Raw genomic sequence first — 24,719 nt, 5'->3', positions numbered from 1 at the left:
AAAGTTTTAGTCATTTAAGTTCGATATGAAATGATGTCCAGATATGGTTTTGAAATTTCATTTTTCCAACAAATATGAGTGTTTATACTACTCTTGCCACCTGAAAAGGAATCCAAAGGGCGCCACACACCGCAGGTCCAATTTTGGGAAATATTGAAAAAGTTGCGATTTGGGCCAAAATCATAAGGGTATAGCCTTACAAAATTGGAGAATTTGGGCCAAAAATGAAAGTTCTTAAATTTCTCGCTGGATACGTAGAACGGACTCCCAGCACCCAGTAGACGCTTTTCTCGAGACAAAAGTGTCATTTGACGAAGTTTTAGTCATTTAAGTTCGATATGAAATGGTGTCGAGATATGGTTTTGAAATTTCATTTTTCCAACAAATATGAGTGTTTATACTACTCTTGCCACCTGAAAAGGAATCCAAAGGGCACCACACACCGCAGGTCCAATTTTGGGAAATATTAAAAAAGTTGCGATTTGGGCCAAAATCAGACAAAATCATAAGGGTATAGCCTTACAAAATTGGAGAATTTGGGCCAAAAATGAAAGTTCTTAAATTTCTCGCTGGATACGTAGAACGGACTCCCAGCACCCAGTAGACGCTTCTCCCCCAAGACAAAAGTGTCATTCAACAAAGTTTTAGTCATTTAAATTCCATATGAAATGATGTTGAGATATGGTTTTGAAATTTCATTTTTCCAACAAATATGAGTGTTTATACTACTCTTGCCACCAGAAAAGGAATCCAAAGGGCGCCACACACCGCAGGTCCAATTTTGGGAAATATTAAAAAAGTGGCGATTTGGGCAAAAAATAGGACAAGGGTTTGACCTTTGGACCATTTGGCCTTCTATTAGCCAAATTTATTTTCTTTGCTAAATCTACATAGCATACTAATCAGGAGGTGTAGCCATACACTAACATAGGTTAGGGTAACTTTCCAATATTTTCCTTTGAGGAGTTGTCGTTCTTCTTTATCATTAACCTAACCAGACACATCCTCATCTTCGCTCGTCTCTGGTTAAAATATGTACAGTAGAATTCAACAGGAAAATATGAGATGTGGCTTGGCTTTTCAGGAACCATTTCTAGTACTGGTCCATCTTCCTCCTTGCTAACCCATACACTGTCATACTACCAGTTACTACTACTCAAGTCCTAATTTACACATAATTCTTCTGAATCCGATATGAACTGTCATCTGTTCATATCTTACTGAATAAATCTCCATCATGGTATTGAACTGAGAGGGTAAGAACCATGACAATATCCTGCATGTAGATAGAACCCAGTCATCTCTACTCCTGGTTCTCCATAATCTTGGTTCTTCACAGGTGTGGTGTGCATTCCTCCTCTACGCACCCTGCAGGCTCTGCTTTCAATGGATGAAGTGTCCTCAATCGATATATGCATATTCATGAGATCTTTATCACACATGCAGCATCATTCCTGAGGTAATCTTTACAGATTTAGTCAATCCAAAGTGAGACCAACATTTCTGGCAAGAAATTTGATCTGTCAAAAGGAAAGAAAAGAAAAGATGTAACCTTAATAGTCCGGGAAATTTGAAAAAGATGCTAATTTGTATCATCCCTACTTTGTATCTTCCCACATCAAGAGACTGGGGACATGAATTGATTTGACCACATTTACAATATGGTGAAAATAAAAGATTAAAACATGTAAAACCCTACCAAAAAATGCATTATGAATTTTGAGCACAATAGATGATGCACTTCTTCCTGGCCTTCAGACTAACTTCTTAAACTTATATCTCAATTTGGGGATTCAGTATGGTATAGCCTTGTGCCAGGAACCTCACATCCCAGTATTGTTGTTGACTGAAATGCTTTGGGTCTATGCATTATAGTTTTTCCATATCTTGGAGCTCAACATTTACCATCTTAGTAACACATTGTCCTTATGCCACAATCAGGGCAGATCCTTGCTTCACTGGAGAAACAGACTGAAGAAGTTCCCAAGGATGAACTGTTTTTCTATTAGATTTCATCATTTTTATTGAAAAAAACTAAACTGGCATTTGAAAATTGGAAGTTTCTCCTATCCTGATATTCTTGTGACAGACTTCATGAAGCTGCCTATTATGACCTTTTAGATATCACATAACAGTGATTGGGTAGATTGAAATACATCCTTCGCAGGGCAAAGTTTTAATGGTCAAAGGAGACAATCAAATTCAGATTGGACTGAACTACATATCCCCATAATCCCCCCCCCCCCCCCCAAACATTCTGAATTGAATTCGCCCTCCATCACTTTGGAGGTAGTAAAATAAAACAAAATAGTGGTAGGCCCTTGATCCACCCAAAGTGGAGTTTTAACAGCTCAAAGCTGGTGTTCTATTCACCTATCATACATACATATTGGGCATTCTTTGTTGTTTTGCTACATGTTTTTGGACAACCAAATTTAGGACCTGGTTGTCTTAAAATATTGCCCTGCCTTGGTATAAACCTGCCTTTTAACACTGGAAGATCCTGATATTCTTGGAACAAAATTGAGTTTATCATTCAGCTATCATGTGACTCGGGGAGGTACCCGAAATGAAGATATAAAAGCACATGTATTCAAAATCTTACGGTCGACCATAAATAATCAAAACAAAACAAAATGAGTACAAAACAAAATGTTAACTACCTTATCTCTTTGTTTCTCTATTCCTTTCTTCGTGTCCCTAATTGATTTCAATTGCCTGAACTCATTTTCTTTTACTTCTTCCAATGCATTACATTGTGACTGAAATTCCTCCTGATGAGAATGCAATACGGACAACTTCTCCTGTAGACTCGTAATCTCATCTTTTATCCTTTGTTGTTCTCGTTCAATATTGCAGATTTGTTTCTGGGAAGGAAATAAAGATATTGCGGCAATTCTTTTTTTTCCCTTCATTTTGCAAACACTGGTAACATAATTCATTAATGAATATGTACAGTGTCACTTTACCACAGCATGAAGCTAACAGACCTGCAATATGGACAATTTATGGATCTGCCGCTTGGGAGTGCCGTCCTTTCTGACTGGGACGTAAATAAAATAAGTAAATAAACAAATAAATAAATAGAAAAAATCAACTTATCCCTCTATTAAGTACAGACGGATGACCAATACCACAAGTAGGAAAAGTTCCTGCAGTTTGCAATGTTTCAATGCCCTGTTAATGCGGTCCACAGTACCCTATGATATAGTAGCAATTATTTTCTTCGACAATAAATCAACTAAATTGATGAATTTCACTGACTGACATGAAAGGAAAGCCAGGTATTTTGTGGAGAATGTGGCGCCAATTCTTGAGATAGGATATTATTACAGATATGCAATGCACATGTACAATTTCAAATATAAAATAGTTTTCCATGTTGTTGTGGCAGTAGGAACATCCTTTAGTGTTGGTCGACTGGGTACGCTGACAATGGTCACTGACCATTCCCCATTATTTGTATTTAAAAGCACAAGATTCAGACCAGTATCTATATTAATATTTGTATTATGCATAGGACTCAGACCTAATGTCTATATTAGTATTAATATTATATGTATTTAGCATAGGATTGTGACCAGCATCTAGATATTTGTATTATGCAAATGTAACTTACTTTCTGTTTATCAATTTCCTCAGTTTTCTTCTTCACTCTAATCAAGGTATCTTCTTCTTCATGTTCGTAAGCTTCACATCTGATAGAGAGTGACTCGAACTCTTCCTTATATCTCTCCAATTGCTCCGAAATGTCTGTACCTCTCGTGAGAGGAGTAAATGTGGAGCGGAAATCTCCATCCTGACGAAAAACCATTTCATTTTGGTCTCCAATTCTTCCACCTCCATTTTCCCATTTATTACTTGAATCATCTGAATAATCTGATGGATTGTAACTTCTAGATTTTTCTGACACATTTGATTGGGTAGCACCTTCTGCTTTTGTTGAACGACTACCAGACAAGGTCTCTCCTTTTGCCTTACCAGCTGTTCTCAGAATGATCTCTTGGAGTGACTCGTTCACAGCTGTCGACAAAACTGAAATGAATAGGGAAGTAAGGCCGAGAATACTGATATATTCAATATAATAATTCAGGAAATATTACGACAGTGCTTAAAATGATTCCAAAGAAACTCTCGTCTGACATGAGCTCTCATGTGTTACGAATTGGTTTCCACTGCTATTGTACGTTACTAGGCCAAGTTTGTCCACCACAAGAATATTCCAGCTGTTATATCAGTACACACTGCTTGTTTGCACACAGGAGTAAAAAACACAACAGGCACCTAGGAAGGGACCTACATATGAAAATTCAAATTAAATCAACCAAAGTGATTCCATTCTCAACTCCAGATTCAAATGATAATTTCACAAGCTCTAAACAAACTAAAAGAAATCCAACATGAGTTTTCCAGTAACCTAGAAAGTCAATTTGCCCCTGTAATGGACAGAACAGGGCCCTATACATAAATATAACACAGAACTAGCCACTGTGTTGCTGAATGGTCCATTACTACTGAACAGATTTGCCATGAATGCTACAATACACTGTCATGCATTCAGCAGAACTCATTCCAATGAATGGGGATACCTGGACTTAACTCATTTATATATTAAAGAAGGAATCTCAGTCAAGGCTTTCCATATCTCAGACATTCCAGTCAACAAAGGAATACCTTTATAGTCAAACACACACACAGATTTTCATTACATCATCACAGAAGGTATAGCCTTGCAGTGTAAAGAGATAAAAGGTTTAAACAGAAATTGCTTGCTGAAAGAGCAATGTTCAGGGAAAGAGATAGTGTGAACATTACATTAACACAACTGGAGAAATAATAATTATAACAGATAGCACTGGCCATTACCTGTATTTCAATCCTTGCCAAATGAGATGGTTCTTAACTTCTTGTGTCTCTGTGTACAGTATGTAATGGCCTGGCTCATGAAACATTTAACTACAAAATTACAGCACAGTCGAACTGCATACGTGTAGATGCTATTGAATGGTAAGGTCCTATTGCTTTTGGGAGGTCAAAGGTCATTTCAGGTCAGCAGAGGACAAAGATGGAATCCTTGGAAACATGATCAAGTTTGTTTAAAGTAAAATGCTACTGAAGTGCCATTAAACCTGCAAAGGGTTTGACCTGTGGTTTCACAAGCAGTGGCGGAGTGTCCATATAGTCAGAGGGGGCAGTTGACCCCCCCCCGACGGACTCAAATGGAATGCTGGCGCCCTTTTCAGCTTTTTACCACTTTTTACTTATTCGCAGTTATTGATTTTTTTATTGGGCTCTCAAATACCTATTAACATTTGTCACATTTTGTTGGTGTAATTTTCTGACAAAATGGCGATGACACCTATTTATTCTTTGTTTATCTGCAAATTGGCAAGGCCCGGAAATGGTAATTTCCGGCGATCTAGGGAGTATCTTTACTCAAAAAATTTCAACCTGTGGTGGCGCTCCGCTTAGATAGTGTCGAAAGCGCCCCTACAGACCATTCTCGACCCCTGGCCAATACCGCTAGCTCCGCCACTGTTCACAAGAGCAATTCTATAAAGAGTGGTGAAAGACTAGAGGCCCAAACTAAGAAGGTACAATAGAAAGGTCTTTGAAAGAGAGGGTGCAAAGACTGTCCAAGATAAATAGCCCTCTACTGGAATCAATTATTCTGTAACATGCCCATAAGGCTCTCTTGCCTTTTTCTTTACCTTTGCAAACTGAATAGTTTAACTGCCATTACAATATGAGCAACACTCTAAGATAGATGCAAAGAGGTATGGATAATTTTTTCTTTTGACTGTAAATAACGTTACATGACCTCTGACCTCCTATTCCTGTGTACTCCCTTCAACCTTACAGTCAAAGACTAAAGACTGTTACCAATTTTGTTCATTATAAGATGAAAGCTCTATGAAGAATGACCTCTCAAAGCCTTGTACTATTTTGTGGCCACCGAATCAACTGACCATTACCATCAAGTTTGATCCAGATTAACAATGAAACTCAGATTGTTTACCCTTGGTCCTGCAAGCTGGACACTTGATCCTAGCCTCGGCACAAGGTTCACAAAAGGTATGACCACAAGGGACCAGTAACACAGGTGCGTGATCTGGAGGTATCTGAAAGAAAGATTTAAAACAGCAACATATGAAATAAACCTCTCTGGTATATTTAAGATCTGTATAATTCCACCCAGAAGCTTAACCATATGGGCGACCTTAACGTGACCCGATGAGATGATATACTTTTTTCTTTTATTAATGGAAAATTTTTCAAATTGCTTGTATGTCATATAGGCAAAAATCATAGTACAGATGTTATGAAAGATTCCTCAATTTGATTTTGATACTCACCATGAATTGTTTACATTTATTACAGCAATGAGCTTCCGGTAAACCCTGGTCTGTTTCATTTAACAGTATACTGTCTTGGTTAATGCCAAGCTTCAGAAGAGCAGTCTTCTGTTCCTCTAGAATTGTTTTCCTCACTTTTTGACTTAGCTGATCAGCCAAATTGTCAAAGTTGTTTTGATTCAGTAGATCTGTCGATCTATCTTCTGATCTGCCATTGTGTAATGATGGTTTACCGTAATTACTACCTTCACCGGTCCCCTGTGTGGTATCTGTCTTAACCTTATCGAATGCTTGCCTCAAGTCAGTTTCAGAGAGGGAACGATCAAGTTGGTAACTTTGCTTTCTGTTGACAATTTTCTCGGAAGTAACATTTTTGTTATCATGGGTGACTTTCCCAGAGATGCCATTTGGTGGTCGAGAATCTCTATGGCTCCTTGAGGAAGTTGGATTTGACCTGGAGGTGACCTTGCCACTAGCCGGTCGTGATCGAGGCGTTTGCCTCGCCTTCTCTTGCTTACTGGATGAATTTCTGGCTGGTGACGCAGATCTCGAACGAATGGAGATTGGTGCTGCAGATTTCTTCTTTTGCCCGCCACCAACTATCCAAGACAGAGTGTCTGCAGAGAGGAGGAGCAGGCTGGAACAATTAAACATGAAACTATAGCAACAATGCCATATACATCGTCATGATTATTTACTACAATTTGAGTACCAATAAAGATTGCAGCATGGGGAATCTGGGAAGGTCGTGTTTATAATGGAATGCATAATGAGACATTCAATAAGTTTTCAGGTTTTTTACCACAGCTGACCACAATTTACTTGAAATATACTCAATGTATAATCAATGATTGCCATTCTCATACAACTGATGAGATTCATCAACAATTTCATCAATGGAATACATGTTATCAAGCCAATATCATATGCAAAAAAGTGTGCACACATTATCATGACTGCAACAATTCCTTTCATCTCCAGAGAGAGCAAAGAACTAACTTTCTAAGAAATTTGACGCAACTTTTCAGCCAGGAAGATCAAAATAACTCTTAAAGGCATAGAAGACTTGCCCCAAACTGTGTGCCGCCCTGTGAAAAAGTTTCCGTTGCTTGCAAGTGAAGTTTCTTTCTTGTGGCTACAAAATGCAGTAATGAAACGTGATACCTTGTTATCTTTTATCTAGACCTGAGATGTCCATCACTGCTATGTACACTGTGTTGTGTTTATTGACCATAGCTGCATGTATTGACTGTACACTAGTGTCTAATTACCGACGGTAGCAAGCTGCGTGTGTATTTTCTGGGATCGATGGTGGTGTCTAACACTTCTGTAACACCTGAGTCGAAACTAGGTCAGATTACCGGCATGAGCCGTTTCTTTGTGCCCGAGTATTCAGACCCTTTAACAGACTATACCTGTTGACAGAAATGTTCAGTTACCTTTGTCAGTATTGACTCTTGTGTTTGAAGTAACATTTCCTCTCTTGGTTTTTTGTTTAGTTTCAACAACAGGTGTGATTTCCTCAGCAGCAGCAGATCTTTGCTTCATCCAGTTATTCTGCATACGTTTAATGTCTTGAACCTGTAAATGAAAGAAAACATTGTAAGCTAAACTCTGCAAGTGCATTTCCCATATCTCTACTGCTTTACCATTGAACAAAGTCAGCATTGTTTATGATTACTGTGATATGCACAAATTTAGTTCTATGTAGTCTAGGACTATATATCACCTTAAACACAAACCAAGCATTGTTCCAGGGAATTTTTTTTCCAGTATCGCATCGCAAAATGTAATTCATGATCGGAATGCGACTTTCTTTTTGAAAAAAGTGTATGTTAAACTAATGTTTAACGAAATTAACCTAACGTTACCGTAGCGTCAGGCTAACATAGATAGAGAGCTTCAAACTTTAGGCCTAGCCCAAGTTCTAACTGAAATGAACTAGGCCCGGGTTAGCTAGGCCTAGGCAACTAAGTGGCTGGTCGCTGAACGGAGAATTAATCATTAATTTACCTTCTCTGAGAGCCCCACGTTTTTCTTTTGAGACATTTTGTACAAGAAGAACACTTATACATATTTGAAGAAAACTGACGTTAAGCACAGAGGCCTAGTGAAGTAATATATCGAAGCACGGACCAAGACAATCAGAGTATGATTGTGCAATTTGTTTACCGTTGTCCCTAGCCGCAGCAGCAGATGCACACAAGTATGGAACGCCAACAGATTTCAGTGTCGGTGAAGTTCGTTGTTAACCCAAGAATCAGAATCGATGGAGTAATCCGTGCTTTATTTGCTAGACAGTAGGTCTTAGCTTTACATGCTTCGAAGCTGCATATAAACTTAGATGCTGAATCTATCTAAAGGATTGTTATGTGTAACGTTGACTGACACACAAATTTTATAAGGTTTCTTGTTCCATGTGTATCATGAACTAAAATGAGTAGACCTTTTCTCGCAGGTCTTGATCAACATGATGTCAGCCCGATCGAGTACCAAGTACTTTAAAATGACTATGAGTACTTGAGCATCCAAGTGCAAGTACTAAATGATGGTGCTGATATTGTCCAAGACCTTTTCATCGAGTGTAAGTACCAAGTATTTTTATAACGGTAATTGAGTACTACTCAATTACCAAGTCCTTTTTGAGTACTACATTCTGACTGGATTTTACACATTTATCCAGTAAAAACAAATGGCTTTCCAGTAATTTCTGGTCTGGAGTCAATTAGTTTAATGAGAAATGATTACTTAAGAACTCTGATGACTCGATTTTGTAAAGGAAAAATGCTTTACATCATAGTGATGTACACAGAATTTAAAAGGTGGGAAGTGTGTGTGTGGGGGAGGATGATAGTGTTTGGGGGGGGGGGGTCATTAATTGCACTCCTTATTTAGGTGGGGACATGAACCTAAATGAAAAGGCCTGAGAAATATTCAGGATGTTGTAAGGACAGGGTATGGCAATGGGGTCGTTGAAGGGGGCTCCCATGTAGAGGGTCCACCCCCTCCCCCCCCCCCAAAAAAAAGAGACACACACACTCCTAAGGGCTGCCTGGGCACTTAGATGACTCTTTTCCTCTGACCTTCATTTCTTGAATGGACAAAATATGATACAAAACAATGTTGACAAACTCCTGTTCATGATCTCTCAGGTAATGATGTAATAATGGTCAGATGTTTATAAACTTGCAAGTAACAAAAACAATCTTTCCAGTTATCAGTGGAAATTAAAATTATGTAGCTTTCTAGCCAAAAGATGAAAACTTAATCGAATCAAGAATATGCTCCTTCAATGCATGACATTTACACCACTTCTTTGTTTTTAACTCTGTTTATCTCTTGTGGAAATGCATTCTGAAATATACATCAAATGCAAGTTAAATCTAGCAACGATAAACTAAGGTACATGAGATATTTTCTCAAATTTTATATTGTTCCAGTTTTGTTGTTGGAAATTATCTTAAGCCCTTTTTTCAAATAACAGTGTGAAATTAACAATTGTTAAGCTCTCAACCTAGAATTGCTATCCACCAACTAAGCAAATAGTTTTATGAAAATTAAGTTATCATTGTTCTTAAAAAGTAATTACTGACCAGTGATTAGATAGTACTGTCTCAGAGCAAGTGGTGGACTTGTTACAATAAAATCTACAGAATTTCCTACTTTATGTTTTTTTCAATACTTTGTGTTTGGAGGAAGACTTTTCCCATTATTAATTATCAATCACAAAAATTAAATGTTCACTTCTTTGGTAGTTGGTATTTTCAATCACTATGTACAAACATGACTTAAAAAAACTTGTTATGCAGTTCTTGTACATAACTGCCAGAAGGTCTTGGGTATACTGTACAATATGCACATGGTATAAAAGATACCGTACAATGTGCACAGGGTATAACCTATAAAGGATACTATACAATGTGCACAGGGTAAAAACTATAAAGGATACTATACAATGTGCACAGGGTATAAATTTTGTGTAGGATTTCTTCCATCCTCTGTCTGATTCCCCTCGCAAGGATTAAGACCTCCGTTCTAGGTTTTATACTCCTTAAAAGAATTCAACGGTTTAATAACTATGGATGATAAAGAAAGCTTTAATACTCTAGTTCACTTCACATATAATGTTTGGTACTTTGCAAACGCAAATGAAATAAGACCCCTGAATCAGCATAAACGTATCAAAACTTGATGAGTTCTTAACCAAATACAAATCCAAACTGTCAGGTCTCCATCTGTGTTTGACTGAAACCAGTGAGAATGATCATAGTTTAGTCCTCCAGGAATCAATTGTAGGAGTTCGCTTTGTGCTTTGGGAGGAACAGAAAGTCGTCGGGTACAGGCCCTAGTAACATTTCACTGGAATGGAAAATGAAAATAAATCCTTGAATTGTGACGTTGTGATACAACAAATAACTAAGGACAGACTAGGTCAGAGGCAGAATATAACAGTTTTTTTTTCGTTCGACCAACTTTCTGCTTATCTTCAGACCAAAATGGTGGCCAAATATGCCAGCAAGTCAGATAATGGTCACCCATGTTCAAATTGAATACTGCCACTCTAAAAGTAATTGAATACTGCCACTCTAAAAGTAGTTAAATACTGCCACTCTAAAAGTAGTTATATACAATCAGATATGGAAATGGATATTTTCATAACCCTCAATAGGCTAACTGGGAACATTATGGAGAACCAGATACTCATGGTACTGGAAAGTAATATAAAAAACTTCTACTAATTTTTTAAACTACTAAATATTTTTTGGGTGGGTAACTGTGATGACCTTAAAGACTATAGCATTGCATCCACTAACAACATTTTTACAAGTAATTCCAAAATAAACAGTATTCAATATTCAAGCAAGTAGATCTATGTGCTAACATTCTCTCAGTACAACAACTCACAACAAAGTACAGAAAACGATTGCCAAACATTGGATTGTCAGGTGTCGTTAGTTTTAATTATGAGACACAATTTATACCTAATGCTCTCTTTCACTCTCCTTATGCTATAGTACTTCACTTACAATCAATCTGAATGACTTGGTCATTTAGTTTTAGAAATGTTCATTTGCATATTCATGATTGTTTTTTATATTAATTCCTCTTTGGTATCTTCCTCCCCTCAGTAGCCTTCTAATCCTCAAGAACTGATAATAACTTAATACCTGATTTTGATCCAGTCTTCACATTTATTGCTAGACATCAATGTTTCCAGATCGTTTCTGCCAAAGTAAAATGGAGGTCTTTCATTTATCTTCTGAGGGAGCCGTTCCAATAGACCAACCGGGATGTACCGATAAAGAAATGAAAGCCACTCCAGGAGAAACCGTCTGGTTTTGTTCACACCCTGCAAGAAAACCCAGAAAGACAATGGTCTCGAGTTAATGGAAAAACATGTTTAACTTTCACCCTGTGTTCATTGTACATAATTTTTATTATCAAGTTTTTGGCCTTAAGAAGAAAACACCAAATCAACTGAAACAATTTCTAGGACTAGTTTGCACTCATTATTGAAATAGTTGGTAAACTATTTCCAGTGTAAATCAAAGAAAATTTTCAAAATTCTGCTTGATAAGCTGTATCACTTTTAATTGTGACAGATGAGATGTGAGCATATTCTTAGCATCTTGGTGAATTCTCATTCTTCTTTGTCTTTCTTTCTCATAAGACCTTTTGTACCAAACGTTAATGCAAAGAGGAGTGATTCCAGAGATACATACAGAATACCCAGCCGTTCACAGACACAATGTTTGAGATCAACTTTCTCCATCACTGGTTACAACACAAAATTTCATTGCTACACTGTTACTATCACCTTAACATAAAGTTGCAACCCTAACCAAATCCAGGGTCAGGATAATACAGTGAAATATAAAGTAAAAGCTAAACAAAACCTTCTTGGATGTTGTCAATGTCCAACTATGACATCACACCTGTTTGCTTTAAGTTCACTTTATAGACACAGTCTAAGACAATTTCAACAATCAACCATTGGAAAAGGAGGAGGTGAATTGTGCCGATTTGTGAATTTTCTTTGAATTGTGAAAACAAATTGTGAATTGTGAATAAAAAAATTGAAAAATTGAATTGAAATTTGAAAAGTTTAAATTGAAGAGAAAAATTTGTGAAAAAATTGTGAATTGTGCCGATTACGACCTACAAACCTGTGTATCAGAGCCCCAATGTTCCAATCCATAGTTGCTAAAATTTCTCAAGAGATCCAGTCTTTCACTAGCTGAGATATCCCAGTGTCTGTCAAAGAAGAAGAAAAAAACAAGTAGCCAGGATTCATATCAGGGTTATACTGTCTTGCCTTGTCACTTGTCCGACCTGCGCATGTGCAAAGTATAGGCATGTGTGAGACTGATAAGAAAATTACAAAAGTACTCATGCCCTGATAAACAAAGCAAGAAATAAGGATAGAAACAAACAAATTTATACTTTTAACATTTCTGCATTCATTAATACTGAACATTAAACCTAGTATAGTTCTTTGCTAATTCTCTTTTCTTTCAACAACTAAACATTTTGGGGTTTTTATTTCCCCCCCCTCACCTTTGCTCTTTAATTTCTGTAAATATCCACGGTTTTATCAGAGCTCCTCTCGCTATCATTAAACCGGCTGAACCACTGTACTTAAAATGTTGGTTGGCGTCTTCAAACGATAGTATGTCCCCATTCCCTGGGGGAAAGAAGAGAGGGTGGGGAGAGGTGAATAATCAAATAAAGAGGTATGATATGAAATTGAGACAAACGCTGAAATATGAAATACAGTTATGTGAAAGAACCTGAAAAACCTGAATACATATGTACAAATCATGGCAAAATCAGGATTGCCCAATCGGGAAGAGAGTGTGATAAAGAAAGAAGTGTGTTTTATTTAATAATTTGTTTAAAGTGTTGGCTAGAAGATTAGTTATAGAGGATCAGGAATAATATAAATCAGATGAAAAGATGAACAGAGTAACCAGTAGAAACATAAACATTACAATCTCTCCAACTTGTAAATGGCGCAAGTGATGTAGAATTGGTCTAACACTATATAAAAATTAGGTGTGCGAGTACTAATTATTATAGAAACCAAATATAGGATATATTGGTAGGCAGTGGTTGTATAATGAAAGCAAAGGCAATCATAACTGCTCAATAAGGTATGGCTTCTGATACACTTTTCCAAAATAAAGTTCCCACTCTAAAAGTAAATAAAAGCATCTTTTTGTCCCACTATACTTCAATTTCTAACTAACTAAATCCCTCAGAACATGGACAAACCATGATGTAAGATGTTGTTGTCACAAATTTGCAGGTTTTGCACAAAAGAAGGGACTGAATCAGCAGGAACATACAAGTTCAAAAGGAGATAGTGTTTATTCCAGATATATGTAAACAATCAAAAAAATATTCCAAAGAAGTTTCAAAGAGAAATCATTCTTTCCAACTCACTTATTTGTGATTGAAAATTGGTAGAGTGAATAAGAAATATCTGGAAATGCTGCAGCTACCAGGACTGAACCCCTGGACCCCACCCCTGGACAAACACCAGAGCTCTGAAATATCCTCTGTCACATGATCTGATGAATATGGAAACCTACCAATAAACGGATGAGGCAAAGCTACTTCTGCACAAGTCTTGAGGTATTCCCAATCAGCAGACCTTGTGTATCTGGCCTCTCGACTCCTGCCATGGACCTTATTGTTATAGAACGAGAGACAACCATCAGAATTTTAGCAATAACTTTAAAAGTACTATCTGAAAAAATGATATCATAACAACTTAATTTCTTGCAGACTGAATATATCATCCCCTCCTAAGCAACTTATAAATTACAGTTATTGTACTTTCAAATGATCAGGAACAAGAATGAAAGGAAACGAGATGACACTCATTGTCTTAACTGTTTAACACAAACACTTTAGTGAGATCCTTCAGAAGGTACGAGTATGACCAACGAAGTTAAAACCTTAAGAAGTTAGAACAGATGGGGCAAAAATGGTTTCTTGTGGGTTGAAATATTACCAATATCAATTATTAATCATGATGTAACATTCATATGTTCAAGAATTAATCCAAGAAATGGGTGCATTGCAATAAGTTTTCTGGGAATATATCCATTTGGGGAAACTTAGCGACAACAGCTTTACAATAAAAAATATGTTACCGAAACAACGGAAGCACCCCAATCATAGATTCTAGGGATGATGGAATGAGCAATTCTTTTATTCTCGTTAACTCCTATCCTCATTTTGACAGTCAATGGTATGTCCATAACCTACATCGTCAAAAAAGGGAGGGGAAAAAAAATTATGGTATTCATTAACACAGGCCAGCACAATTTATGTCCAAAAATGACTTACATTAATATTTGCTCCAAATCGAATTTAATTTGGTTTCCAAATCTCTGGACCACGGTAGAAAATCAAGAAACATACAGAGTAATTTCATTATCTGTTCTGCATTTATTTCTTATTTCATTGTGATTTAGGTTGGATATGAGAGTGAGACATAGTTAAAAATGGTTCATGTATAAAAGAATCCAGCCTTACGCTTGACATTCCACGGACAATTTGTTCAAACTTTGGCATTCTGTTCATCAGACCTGAGCCGGCTCCCTGTAACCAAGATACATAGAGACGAATAATGATGAGTTGTCATGTTGCTATGTTATCAAATTATGATGGCAATTTTCAGAGCTCTCTCTCTCTCTCTTGCAAATTTCAATTTTCTGATAACTATACAAAAAATTAAAATTTAAGACAATAATGTCAACAAAATATAACACTTGAAATTCCCTACAAGGAATTTTAGACAAAGAATAACAATAAACATGAAAGAACATGCTCAGAAACTGGAAAGTGCCAAAGTATCTGCAAAATGAGATATAGAAACTGTTTGCAAAAGGCTCATCTACCGCAAAAAGCCTGTGTAGGTAGATAGATGAAAGTTAGGGGGCCTGGCGTGTCGATCCTCACAGGATCCCTTTCAGCAAGAATCTAAACGTCAGGCCCTCCAATTTTTATATAAATTCAAATGTCTCAGTAAGCATAGTTGAAATACTCTTAGTGAAAATAACCTAATAGGCTGTCTTACCTCAATGAATTGTAATTTACATTTGAGCAATACTCACTAGATTTACCAACCTTAATGGCGACCAGAAAGTGACAAATACTACCTTGTGATAAACCAGATCTATCGGACATCCAACGTTAACGTCGATGAAATCTATGTCAAGACGAGATGAAAGTAGCTCGGCACATTTAGTCATAGTGTCAGGAAAGCCTCCACAGAGCTAAAGAATAAAAAGATATTAACTTAAATACAAGCAGACAACGCTTGAAAACCATCAGCTCAATATATACATGTTTTTTGACACTCCAATCAATACAAGCTGAAGCTTCACACACCTCAGCTGATTCCAGACAAATGACCAATCAGAGAGACAAACCAACTTACAAAATAGACAAATGAGTTAATAAATGCAAAAACCGCTGTATATTATGAAATTTACTTGAGCTGTGTTCTATTGAATTTTAGCAGTTATGGGTGGCCGCCGCTCTCCTCACCTGAACACCAAAGACATCCTCTGTGTGATGTCTTCTTAGCAGTGCCCACTCACACGACTGACCCATCAACAGGTTGGTGCACATCGCCATTTCACCACAGGTAATGTCTGCACCATATCCCTTACAGATGCGTCTAAAGGGAAGATTGCCAACCTGTTTGTGTAAGACAAAATTTATTTGATGAAAAAGTTTAAATATTACTAGTACTTAGTTTATTTAACACATGTAGGTAAATATGTTACACACATATACATGTCTTCTACATCATGTAACATGGAAAAAAACTATTGATTCGTTACTGAATAAAATTCAATGTTTTGTAAAAGCCGCAGAAATGAATTCAGATGCTTTTTGGGGTTGTGTGAAAATCCACCAGTGTTGACAACAAACAAAAGGCACTTACCAACATTTGATATATTTAGTAGGGTGGTTTTTGTGAGATAACCTCCACTACCAAGACATTTAAATTTACCGAGTCTGATATCAGGAATACATTTCATTTTTCTATGCATAGGGTTAACACACTTTATTTAAAGAAAGGAGGTCAACTTAAAGTGGCATGGATGAGGGGTCTGGGTTAACAAGTTTCCCCTCCTGGCCCCCCCCCTCTAGATTTGAAGGCTACCTACATGAGATTTGTACCAGATTTTGAAGATGGCAGCTTGCCTCTTGCTGTGCTCATATGTGAATGACTACAAGATGGCCAACTTCTGCACAAAAAGGACTTCCACTTAATTTATAGCACATATGTGCTTTGTCAGAACTACCAAAATGGCTGGATGATGTTTTCATATTTTTTTTTCATCAACCGGAGAGCGCATGTAAGATAGAAAACAGACCATATTTACAATGCCCACCATTACTACTATGCTTATTTGCAAAGATCTATATAAAAGATAACTACAACTATACATAGAAAAAAACAATGCTTTCTCTTGTCAAGGCACTTAAGGAACAAAAAATAATAATAATAATTCCAGCAAGATGTTAATGTTCCATGATGTTTTACTAGTAAAATTCCATAAATTGAGGGCAGCAAACTTACAGTAGTAAGAGGAGCCAAGAGTAGTTTCCCTTTAACATCTAACGTCTTCTTCTTCTCTCTTAGCGATGATCCTGTCATGCAGTCCATATCTGTTGCCATGGCAACATCTGTTACAGAACTCTTGTCACTGTAAACATGAGATACAACAATACCATCTTGTTTTACGGCATCAGACAATGGACCTGTTTTACCATCCATCCCTGGCTTTAAACAGGATGGCGGTGATATCACCTCAACGTTCCCCAAATATGGTTCCTCCTTTTTTTCATGGCTGAGATTAGACTCTGTAGACTTTTTGCCGGACCCAAGTTCAATTAAATCAGACCTTTGCTTTACTGGATTCTGCTGATGTCCTCCTACAGAAGATTCCTTTGATCCATTTAGATCTGGTTTAACCCTCGTTCTCTGTTCATCAGTTTCTCCCAGCTGCTCACAGATTCCTGATGTATCTGCCTCTGTAGCAGCTGTTGCAGTCAACCTTGATTTATCGGAACTGGAATTTCCATCTTTAAGATCTTTTGGGATGCTGCTCTGTTCAACAGCAGACTGTAGCATTTCTCCTTCAGTACCTTGCAGACTTTCCTCTGTACAGCGGACAGAGGTAGGTTTATCGGCAACCTTTGTTGACACAGTACTAGTATTAACATTTGGTTCTGCAGTTGGTCCAGCCAGAGAGCTTGAATTTCCTTTCATTGCCTTCTTTTTCCCTTTACCATCCCTCGGAAGGGTCTTGAGATACATGTCTGCCTTTGGATAATTTATTTTCTTCTTTCGTAGCTCTCGTCTCAGTTCCATTGAAAGAGTATTCGAAGTCAACGTACTTGGATTAATCTTTCTCGCTTCGTCCGTAATATTCTCAAAATCTGAGCTGATGTGGCTAGTGCCATACCTACACATCAAACCAAACTCGCAATGGCCGAACATATCAAAGTTGTAACATTTTGGACCAATATCAGCTGGCTTCTGTTTCAGCATGTTCTCAAGATCATGGTTAAACTTACATTGTTCACCATAGGGGCATTCTTTACCCTTGGCCATGTTCAGACAAAGTTTCTCTTTGGGTAGGAGCCGAACAGGTTTTGGTCTTGACTTATTCTGACCACTTCTCTTTGGTTTTTTAGCCGGTGGTTCTTCCCCATCATCACCGGGGCTAGAAGTTCCATTCTTACCTCTGTCACTGAATAGCTGATTGAACTTTTGGAAATCAATAAACCTTTAAGAGAAGAGTAAGCATCACAATAAATAAATAAATAAATAAATAAATAAACATGCAATTATTAATGAACAAACAAACAAATAAATAAATAACTGTCCTTAGTAGTGATGAATCATTATAGTTCACTTTGAGATACAGTCTTTATGTTCATAAATAGTTGGTTGCATGTGGCCATCATTCAATTGGTAAAAAAAGTTGATTTACTGTACCATAAAGCAGTACTGATTCTATTTTTGTTTGTATCATTTGGTCATTTCACAATTGACGACATTTGTTCTCTCAAAAGATTAGCCGTAATGATGATCTTTGTCATTAAAATTTATCTTTACAACTACAGTAGGTAATTTCATCAAAGTTTGATTAGATTATAACAGATTAATACAATAAATTAAACATTGAAAAGGTCCAGAGTGAGAACAGTTATTAAGCAACCAAAATTTTCTTATATTTGTGCGAATGTAAACAGGTATAGCACTTCAAGGAAGAACTTCAAACTATCAAATTGATGTTTCCTTCTCTGACCATATAAATTTTTGTTAAGGTGGTATGGGTTAAAAGTACCTCCATTCAAAAAAGTTGTTGTCAGTGCAGCAACACTGTATACCGTATATGTTTAACACAGTAAGCAAATTTAGGGAACACACACAATTACCATACATCACCATAGTCAACAAACATTTAAAGTTGTAGGCTACATTTGCATTTTATGTTCTATAAAGCTTGTGGGCAAGATGGAAGCAAAATACTTTCAAAGTTTATAGCTTTCTAACTTAACAACCCTTTCTTGTAATGTTTACAATTAAAACAGTCTCCAAACCTTCTTCTGGCAGAAGGAATTTGTAAAATAGAATCACTTTATTACTAGCTGTTTATCCTTAAATTGGTGAAAACAATTAAACAGGGTGTCTCGAATACTGTACTTCTTATCAATTTTAATCTTAGTTCTAGTATCACTCATCTAAATTCTTTTTGTGTGGCAATTTCCATGTAATTTAAGGACCAAATGTTAATTATTGCTATAAACTAAAGGATTATTGCAAATATCTTCACCAAACTAATGAAACAAAGTGAGTGTGGATGTACTGTAATGTCAAAGTAAAATGATTTTTTTCGGCTCTTCGAGACAATATATACTATATATTCTTTCGGTAATTATTTTGTACTTTTGACAATTGCCATGTATGCCCCTTTATATATGTCATTATTAATAACTTTTCATCATCTCTGTCAGCCATTTATGAATCATCTCAACATTTTGTGAGCAAAACAGTCAGCAGATTAGACTTGAAGTTGTAAGCCAAAAAAATTATCTCCCTGTTATGTTTGCTCGGTAAATTCGGGCTCTACATCTGATTGGCTAAGGGATTCACAATGGGCAATAATTTATCATATGTTGAGTGCTCTGCTCAGAATAATACCTCCCGAACATTTGAAACATAAATTTTCTCAACGACTGACAGACTAAACCCCCCCCCCTCTCAAAAAAAGAGTATAAATAACTTAAACTCACTCTTCCTTTATTGGCACAGATCCTTCACGGCTTCTAATTTTTTCCAACAGTTTCTTCTTCTCTTCTGGCAAGAGTCCCATGGGACTGCTCTTCACAGTTGTCTCAACATGCAGATGGGTTTTATCCTCTTCCATAATTTTCTTGTCTATCTACTTACTGTAATATTAGGAAAAAACCAAATATCAGCAATGAGAGAGTTTATCCTTAAAAAAATAAAACTTCAACTGCATACTTCAGTCAATCTTTTTGTATGAATTATTTGTGACATTCACAGATTGAAAACTGATCCGGAAAGTCTTTTATGGTACTTAGGCTAAACATCTAAAAAGAAATGGGATAAAACAAATCAACCATTGGAAAACTTATCTGGAGATATGCCCAAGAATGATAGATTATATTATTTATAACTGGTAAAAAAGCTGTATTATTTTGTATCACAAACTAAAATGTTTGATAATCCCTTTAGAACTGAATACTGCAGCAACAACTGAATCATTTTTGTCAACTGACCAACTTATATATAAACTATCCTATCATTTAACTGTTATGATGTGACAATGTTCCTATCTAAATTATCAAATGTGATATATGCAACACTTCATTTGCAAAGAAAAATAATCCTTTTGTACTTATCATTCCCTGATTATGGGATTTATTTGGTCCAACTTCCAATTTATCTTGCAAATTTTTGAGTTATGAAGGAATACAGTAGCCAATTTTCTTGTTCTGTAACCTTTAACATGGTAACCTTAGAAGTAGCACTGTGCATATTTGTTGATTGAATTCATCATTTTCTTTTCTATTTAATGTTATGTATAGTAGGACTGTGTAAAACATGTCCTGGAAATCTGCCAAGATTTTTCTCGTTGATTATGTTTATTGTTTTATTGGTAATTCGTTGACAGTAACTTTTACCATTTTCCATCACATATCATGCATGAGGCATCTTTTAGGTCTATTCTTCTTTTCAGTTTGCGGTATCTTGCGATCAAATTGTATTACGAAATCGGCAAGCTGCTTGCATGTTCTACAGTATATTGTACAGTATGGACCTATTGACGCTCTGCTATGTAAATGATGCCTCCATTTGAGTGGAAATTTTGCTAATTAAATAACCCATTTTACTAACATTTCTGCTTAAAATTGTCTTAAAACTAGTTGTTTACCTTCATGTGTTCTTGTTTAAAGCTAACAGCTTTTCAAAAGCTCGAAATTGGAAGTCAAAAACAGTACAATTGTTCGCTAGCTGTGTATAAACAGTGCCTATTTCAGCGTTTGATTTTCGCAGTATACCAACAATGACGTCACACGGTGACCAGAGGCTCCTTTGGGTCAATCTCTGTTTTCAGACATTCCAGAGGTTCATATCACGTGACTACCCATAATGTCCATTTTCGTGGTCCTTTTTTGATGGGTTATAGTAGGTTTTCGAAGATTATTATTTACAACTGTTGATTATGGAAATGTAAACTCCCAAATTAAGGGAAAATACCCCCCAAAAAATTTGTCTCCATAGTTGGTCTTTAAAACAAGCTTTAAAAGAAGTACAGTAACCTTACATTTAAGGAGGCTAAAATTATTCAGTTATCTTGGGCATACTTTTATTCTTGGATCGCATTAAGAGATAAGTATTATCTGATTATTTCCTGTGAATTTAAGTGATCTCACAGGCAGATCTTTAAGATTTTTTGACCTGTGGGCAATAACCATTTGCGTAGTCAATTAGGTGCCAGTGCTTATTAAAGTTTGGTTAATACACTGTATGTGTGTTGTAGTTATATGCGGGATATAATACTTCAATATGAAAACTCAATGTGGCTTTGGTAACTCTGACAGTGAGATTCTCGCAGAGGTGAATGCCTCTGTCAGCAGGGTCCATGTTAGGCAAGACAGGTTATATTTCTTTGTTAGAGTAGCTTCTCTTAGAAGGAATCTCTCTTCTCTATGAAGACTAGTATTATTCGCATCCGAGTGGAAATCAGCGCCTTTGCCAACTCAGTCGGGTGGCCTTGCCTTTATCAACGCAGCCCCAGTGCCACACCTGTTCCGAGCTGGTAGGCTACTACTAGTACAAGGCTAGGCCAGTTACTAGTAGCATGGTGGGCTGGGCTGTGGGCCTTAGTATACATCCATTGACTTTAGATGCTGTTTGCTTTGCTCTGAGCCTCTAAGCTCACACAGGTCAGGTCCCAGAGAGTAGTGTTATCATATTGAGGTAATGTTGGTTATTTTTAGGGTGTAAGATTTCCAAATGCCCAAAAAACGTGCAAAACTGGGGGGAGGGTGTTAAAAGCTTAACAAATACCACAATTTGCTTAGCAAATAGCTGAAATAGATTCAAACTCATGACATATGTGATTCTCCTTGACTCCAAAAAGTTCAGGTGGCCTGCTGTATTGTTGCTAGTAATAATTGAAGGTGGGTCAATTACGGGATGCGTCAATTACTAATACTATATAGGCCAATCCCAGTTGGCAACAGTTGTTTGTTAAACTGGTTCCCAACCATAAGAAGAAGTTCTGTCTTGCGGTCATACTAATTAGCGTCAACAGGCCGATTTCACGACAACTCAAGACAACAAGTGTAAAATACCATCAAATACAATGGTTGTAATCAAAGTGTATCTGGAAACACGTTTAAAACTGACTGAAAGTATCGTGCATACATATTTTTCACGGGAAAAAATGTGTTTTTCGTAAAAATAGTCGACTTTCTCCATCCGTAGAATTGGACGATGTGATGCTATTGCGCCTGCGCAAAGACTTTGGGCCGCACCATTATGATATGGGTTGGTTTGTGTTGGGGTTTTCGAACTTCCTTTGTGTACAGTGTTGGTAAGGTGCAGAGCCGTATATTTGTATGTATATTAGATCCTCCTGCAAGCAGGAACTCGCGAAGAAGCCTAATTGGCTTATCAAAGCCGCAAGCTGACCGAAGCCAGTCTCTTACATTCATATTTAACGTCCATGATTATGAATTGTTAATTGTCAACAACTCTGTAACTGGACGACAAACATTAATCTGGGAGTGACTCGAACCGGGGACCTTATGATTGAAAGGCACCGGCGTTAACCACTGAGCTAACACTCCACAGCTAACACTCCACTATTTAGAATATACGGCTCTGGTAAGGCAGGTTGACGTAGTAAGAAAGCACCAAAGTAGTATGATGAATGAACTCCACATCATATTCTGTATAAGTCTTTGCTTATTTTACTTTTGACGTCTTGTAAATACATTGACACAAGTGTTTGAGCACCATTCTCGACTTAAAAACTGCACTTATCTGTAGTGCAGTCCAATGTCATTGCGCAAGCGCACTAGCATCACGTCGTCCAATGCTACGGACGGAGAAACTTGATGAATTTTACGACAAAAACATTTTTTTCCTATGAAAAATATGTATGCACGCTGGTTCCAGTCAGTTTTAAATGTGTTTCCAGATATACTCTGATTACATCCATTGTATTTGATGGTATTTTACACTTGTTGTCTTGAGTTGTCTTGAAATCGGCCTGTTGACGCTAATTAGTATGACCCCTGTCTTGGTCTTAATAATTTTCACACTGAGTAACAGCAGTTTGTTTCGCTAGCCAAAACGTTATTTGCCAATCCAGGTACGGTAGGTCAAAAGTTAGGCTACACGACGTTAGGCTGTTTTGGCAATGTGTCTTTGTCTTTACTTAGCCTAGGCTCGGTATTGTAACGTATGGGATTCAAATTCTTGTCCTAAGCTGTAATTTGTAAACAGTACTAAGTAGCTAATCAGCTCAAAAGAAGACGATATGCCTGTCTGTCGATATCACTTGCTCTGCGAAGAGATCGAATCTAACGAACGACTTTAAATTAAGCAAACGACCGATGGATTACCTGACTGTGGAGTGTGGGTAAACTGGCAAGAAGTGGGAAGCACATAGGCCTGTGCACATGTCGTCTTCTCTACCGTCTAATTCGAGTGTATAGAGTATAGTGTATGAGCCTTGGAGGTATTGCGTAATCTATGCTTGCAAATGGTAGATTCTATGTTTTATATGCCCCCTTCAACGAACTTGTCAAGAGGTGGAGGCACTGTGTACAGATCAGTGGGTGGAGGTAGGGGACGAAGGGAGTAACGGTATGATGGAGGAAGCAATGAATGTAAAAGGGATGAGGGAGACATTGGGAGTTTACTAGGTCAGGTACAAATCAAGGGATCTGGGGGCCAGATTATGGGATCTGGGGGACAGATTATGGGGTCTGGGGCAGGACCAATCAAATTAAGACAGGAGGGTGTCAGATGGAGGACAGTGTGAGGGGGGAGGGGGTGGAGTAGTTGACCAGCCCCCCAAAAACATGTTGAAAAATCTTCTGTTCACTCACAAAAACAAGACAAAAACAAGAATCTGAAGTATTTTCAGAAAGTTGACATTTTATGTTTGTAATTTTGACATAAATAATAACTAGATAGCAACAGATGATATTACTTCATTGAAAAAAGCCTTAAATCCTAAGTTAATTTGTTCACCATTAAATGTTCTCGAATGGATGTTAGAGTAATCTTAATCTCCATTAATAGAATTGTTTGAAGGCTAAGTGATATCATAATCTGAGTGCTGAAAGGGCCATGCAGTTGCATCTTCCAAGTTTTGTAAATATTTAACTATTTGTTTTAACTCTTCATAGTTAGAAACTTTATTACATTTTGACAGGTTATTTACCCTTTTCAAAGTAATTGTTTTAGAATCAGTAATTATGAAATCACTGTAGTAAATCTATGCAGTTGATATTATTATTGTGGAATCTTTTAATATTCTTTATTTAAGAAAGGTATATTTAACATTACATTATCAAATTATTGTTTCAATAGGGACCGATGGCAACCGTCTAAAGGATACATTTCTATCCATCTCTAGACAAACAAATGGTGAAATAATGTAGAATATTTCTGACATTAATACATACATCAAAGAAATGAGAAATGTGAAATAAAATCTTTTCTTTACGCTTAAAAGCTTAACTATTCAGGAAACTGAAATTACCATACTTGCC

At 36.9% G+C, this 24,719-nt stretch overlaps 2 protein-coding genes across 3 annotated transcripts; both read right to left on the bottom strand.

The window, feature by feature from the left end:
- Positions 1–830: 830 nt before the first annotated feature.
- On the bottom strand, positions 831–8,546 carry LOC139958819 (uncharacterized). The gene is made up of 7 exons (XM_071956181.1): positions 8,370–8,546; positions 7,796–7,937; positions 6,357–6,973; positions 6,020–6,122; positions 3,620–4,035; positions 2,664–2,867; positions 831–1,520 (listed from the first exon to the last, which is right to left on the bottom strand). Exons 1-7 carry the CDS (start codon positions 8,403–8,405, stop codon positions 1,479–1,481), a joined length of 1,560 nt encoding a protein of 519 aa, XP_071812282.1. The 5' UTR covers positions 8,406–8,546; the 3' UTR covers positions 831–1,478.
- A 947-nt stretch (positions 8,547–9,493) lies between these two features.
- On the bottom strand, positions 9,494–23,713 carry LOC139958817 (tRNA-dihydrouridine(47) synthase [NAD(P)(+)]-like). Of its 2 annotated transcripts, none has more exons than XM_071956179.1 (12): positions 23,562–23,713; positions 19,692–19,847; positions 16,966–18,178; positions 15,921–16,073; positions 15,530–15,646; positions 14,904–14,969; positions 14,519–14,629; positions 13,952–14,048; positions 12,915–13,041; positions 12,524–12,611; positions 11,525–11,706; positions 9,494–10,715 (listed from the first exon to the last, which is right to left on the bottom strand). In XM_071956179.1, exons 2-12 carry the CDS (start codon positions 19,823–19,825, stop codon positions 10,643–10,645), a joined length of 2,361 nt encoding a protein of 786 aa, XP_071812280.1. In that variant the 5' UTR covers positions 19,826–19,847; positions 23,562–23,713; the 3' UTR covers positions 9,494–10,642. The 2 variants fall into 2 exon arrangements, with proteins under 2 accessions (XP_071812280.1, XP_071812281.1); XM_071956180.1 differs by having other exon boundaries at positions 19,692–19,843; positions 23,562–23,684.
- Positions 23,714–24,719: the final 1,006 nt, after the last annotated feature.

The sequence above is a fragment of the Apostichopus japonicus genome, chromosome 18 (assembly GCF_037975245.1).
Source record: "Apostichopus japonicus isolate 1M-3 chromosome 18, ASM3797524v1, whole genome shotgun sequence".
NCBI classification, from domain to species: domain Eukaryota; kingdom Metazoa; phylum Echinodermata; class Holothuroidea; order Aspidochirotida; family Stichopodidae; genus Apostichopus; species Apostichopus japonicus.
This window is presented reverse-complemented; position numbering and strand designations above follow the sequence as displayed.

Bases quoted from the DNA above. Each gene is read 5' to 3' on its own strand.
- LOC139958819 (XM_071956181.1), bottom strand. From the start codon at position 8,405: ATGTCTCAAAAGAAAAACGTGGGGCTCTCAGAGAAG. The intron at 7,938-8,369 runs GTAAATTAATGA...TTTCATTTACAG, and splicing joins ACGTGGGGCTCTCAGAGAAG to GTTCAAGACATTAAACGTAT. The intron at 4,036-6,019 runs GTAAACAATCTG...TATTCATTTCAG, and splicing joins TCCAGCTTGCAGGACCAAGG to TTTTGTCGACAGCTGTGAAC.
- LOC139958817 (XM_071956179.1), bottom strand. From the start codon at position 19,825: ATGGAAGAGGATAAAACCCATCTGCATGTTGAGACAACTGTGAAGAGC. The intron at 15,647-15,920 runs GTGAGGAGAGCG...TTTATTCTTTAG, and splicing joins AGGATGTCTTTGGTGTTCAG to CTCTGTGGAGGCTTTCCTGA. The intron at 11,707-12,523 runs GTTTGTAGGTCG...GTTTTCTTGCAG, and splicing joins ATTGGGGCTCTGATACACAG to GGTGTGAACAAAACCAGACG.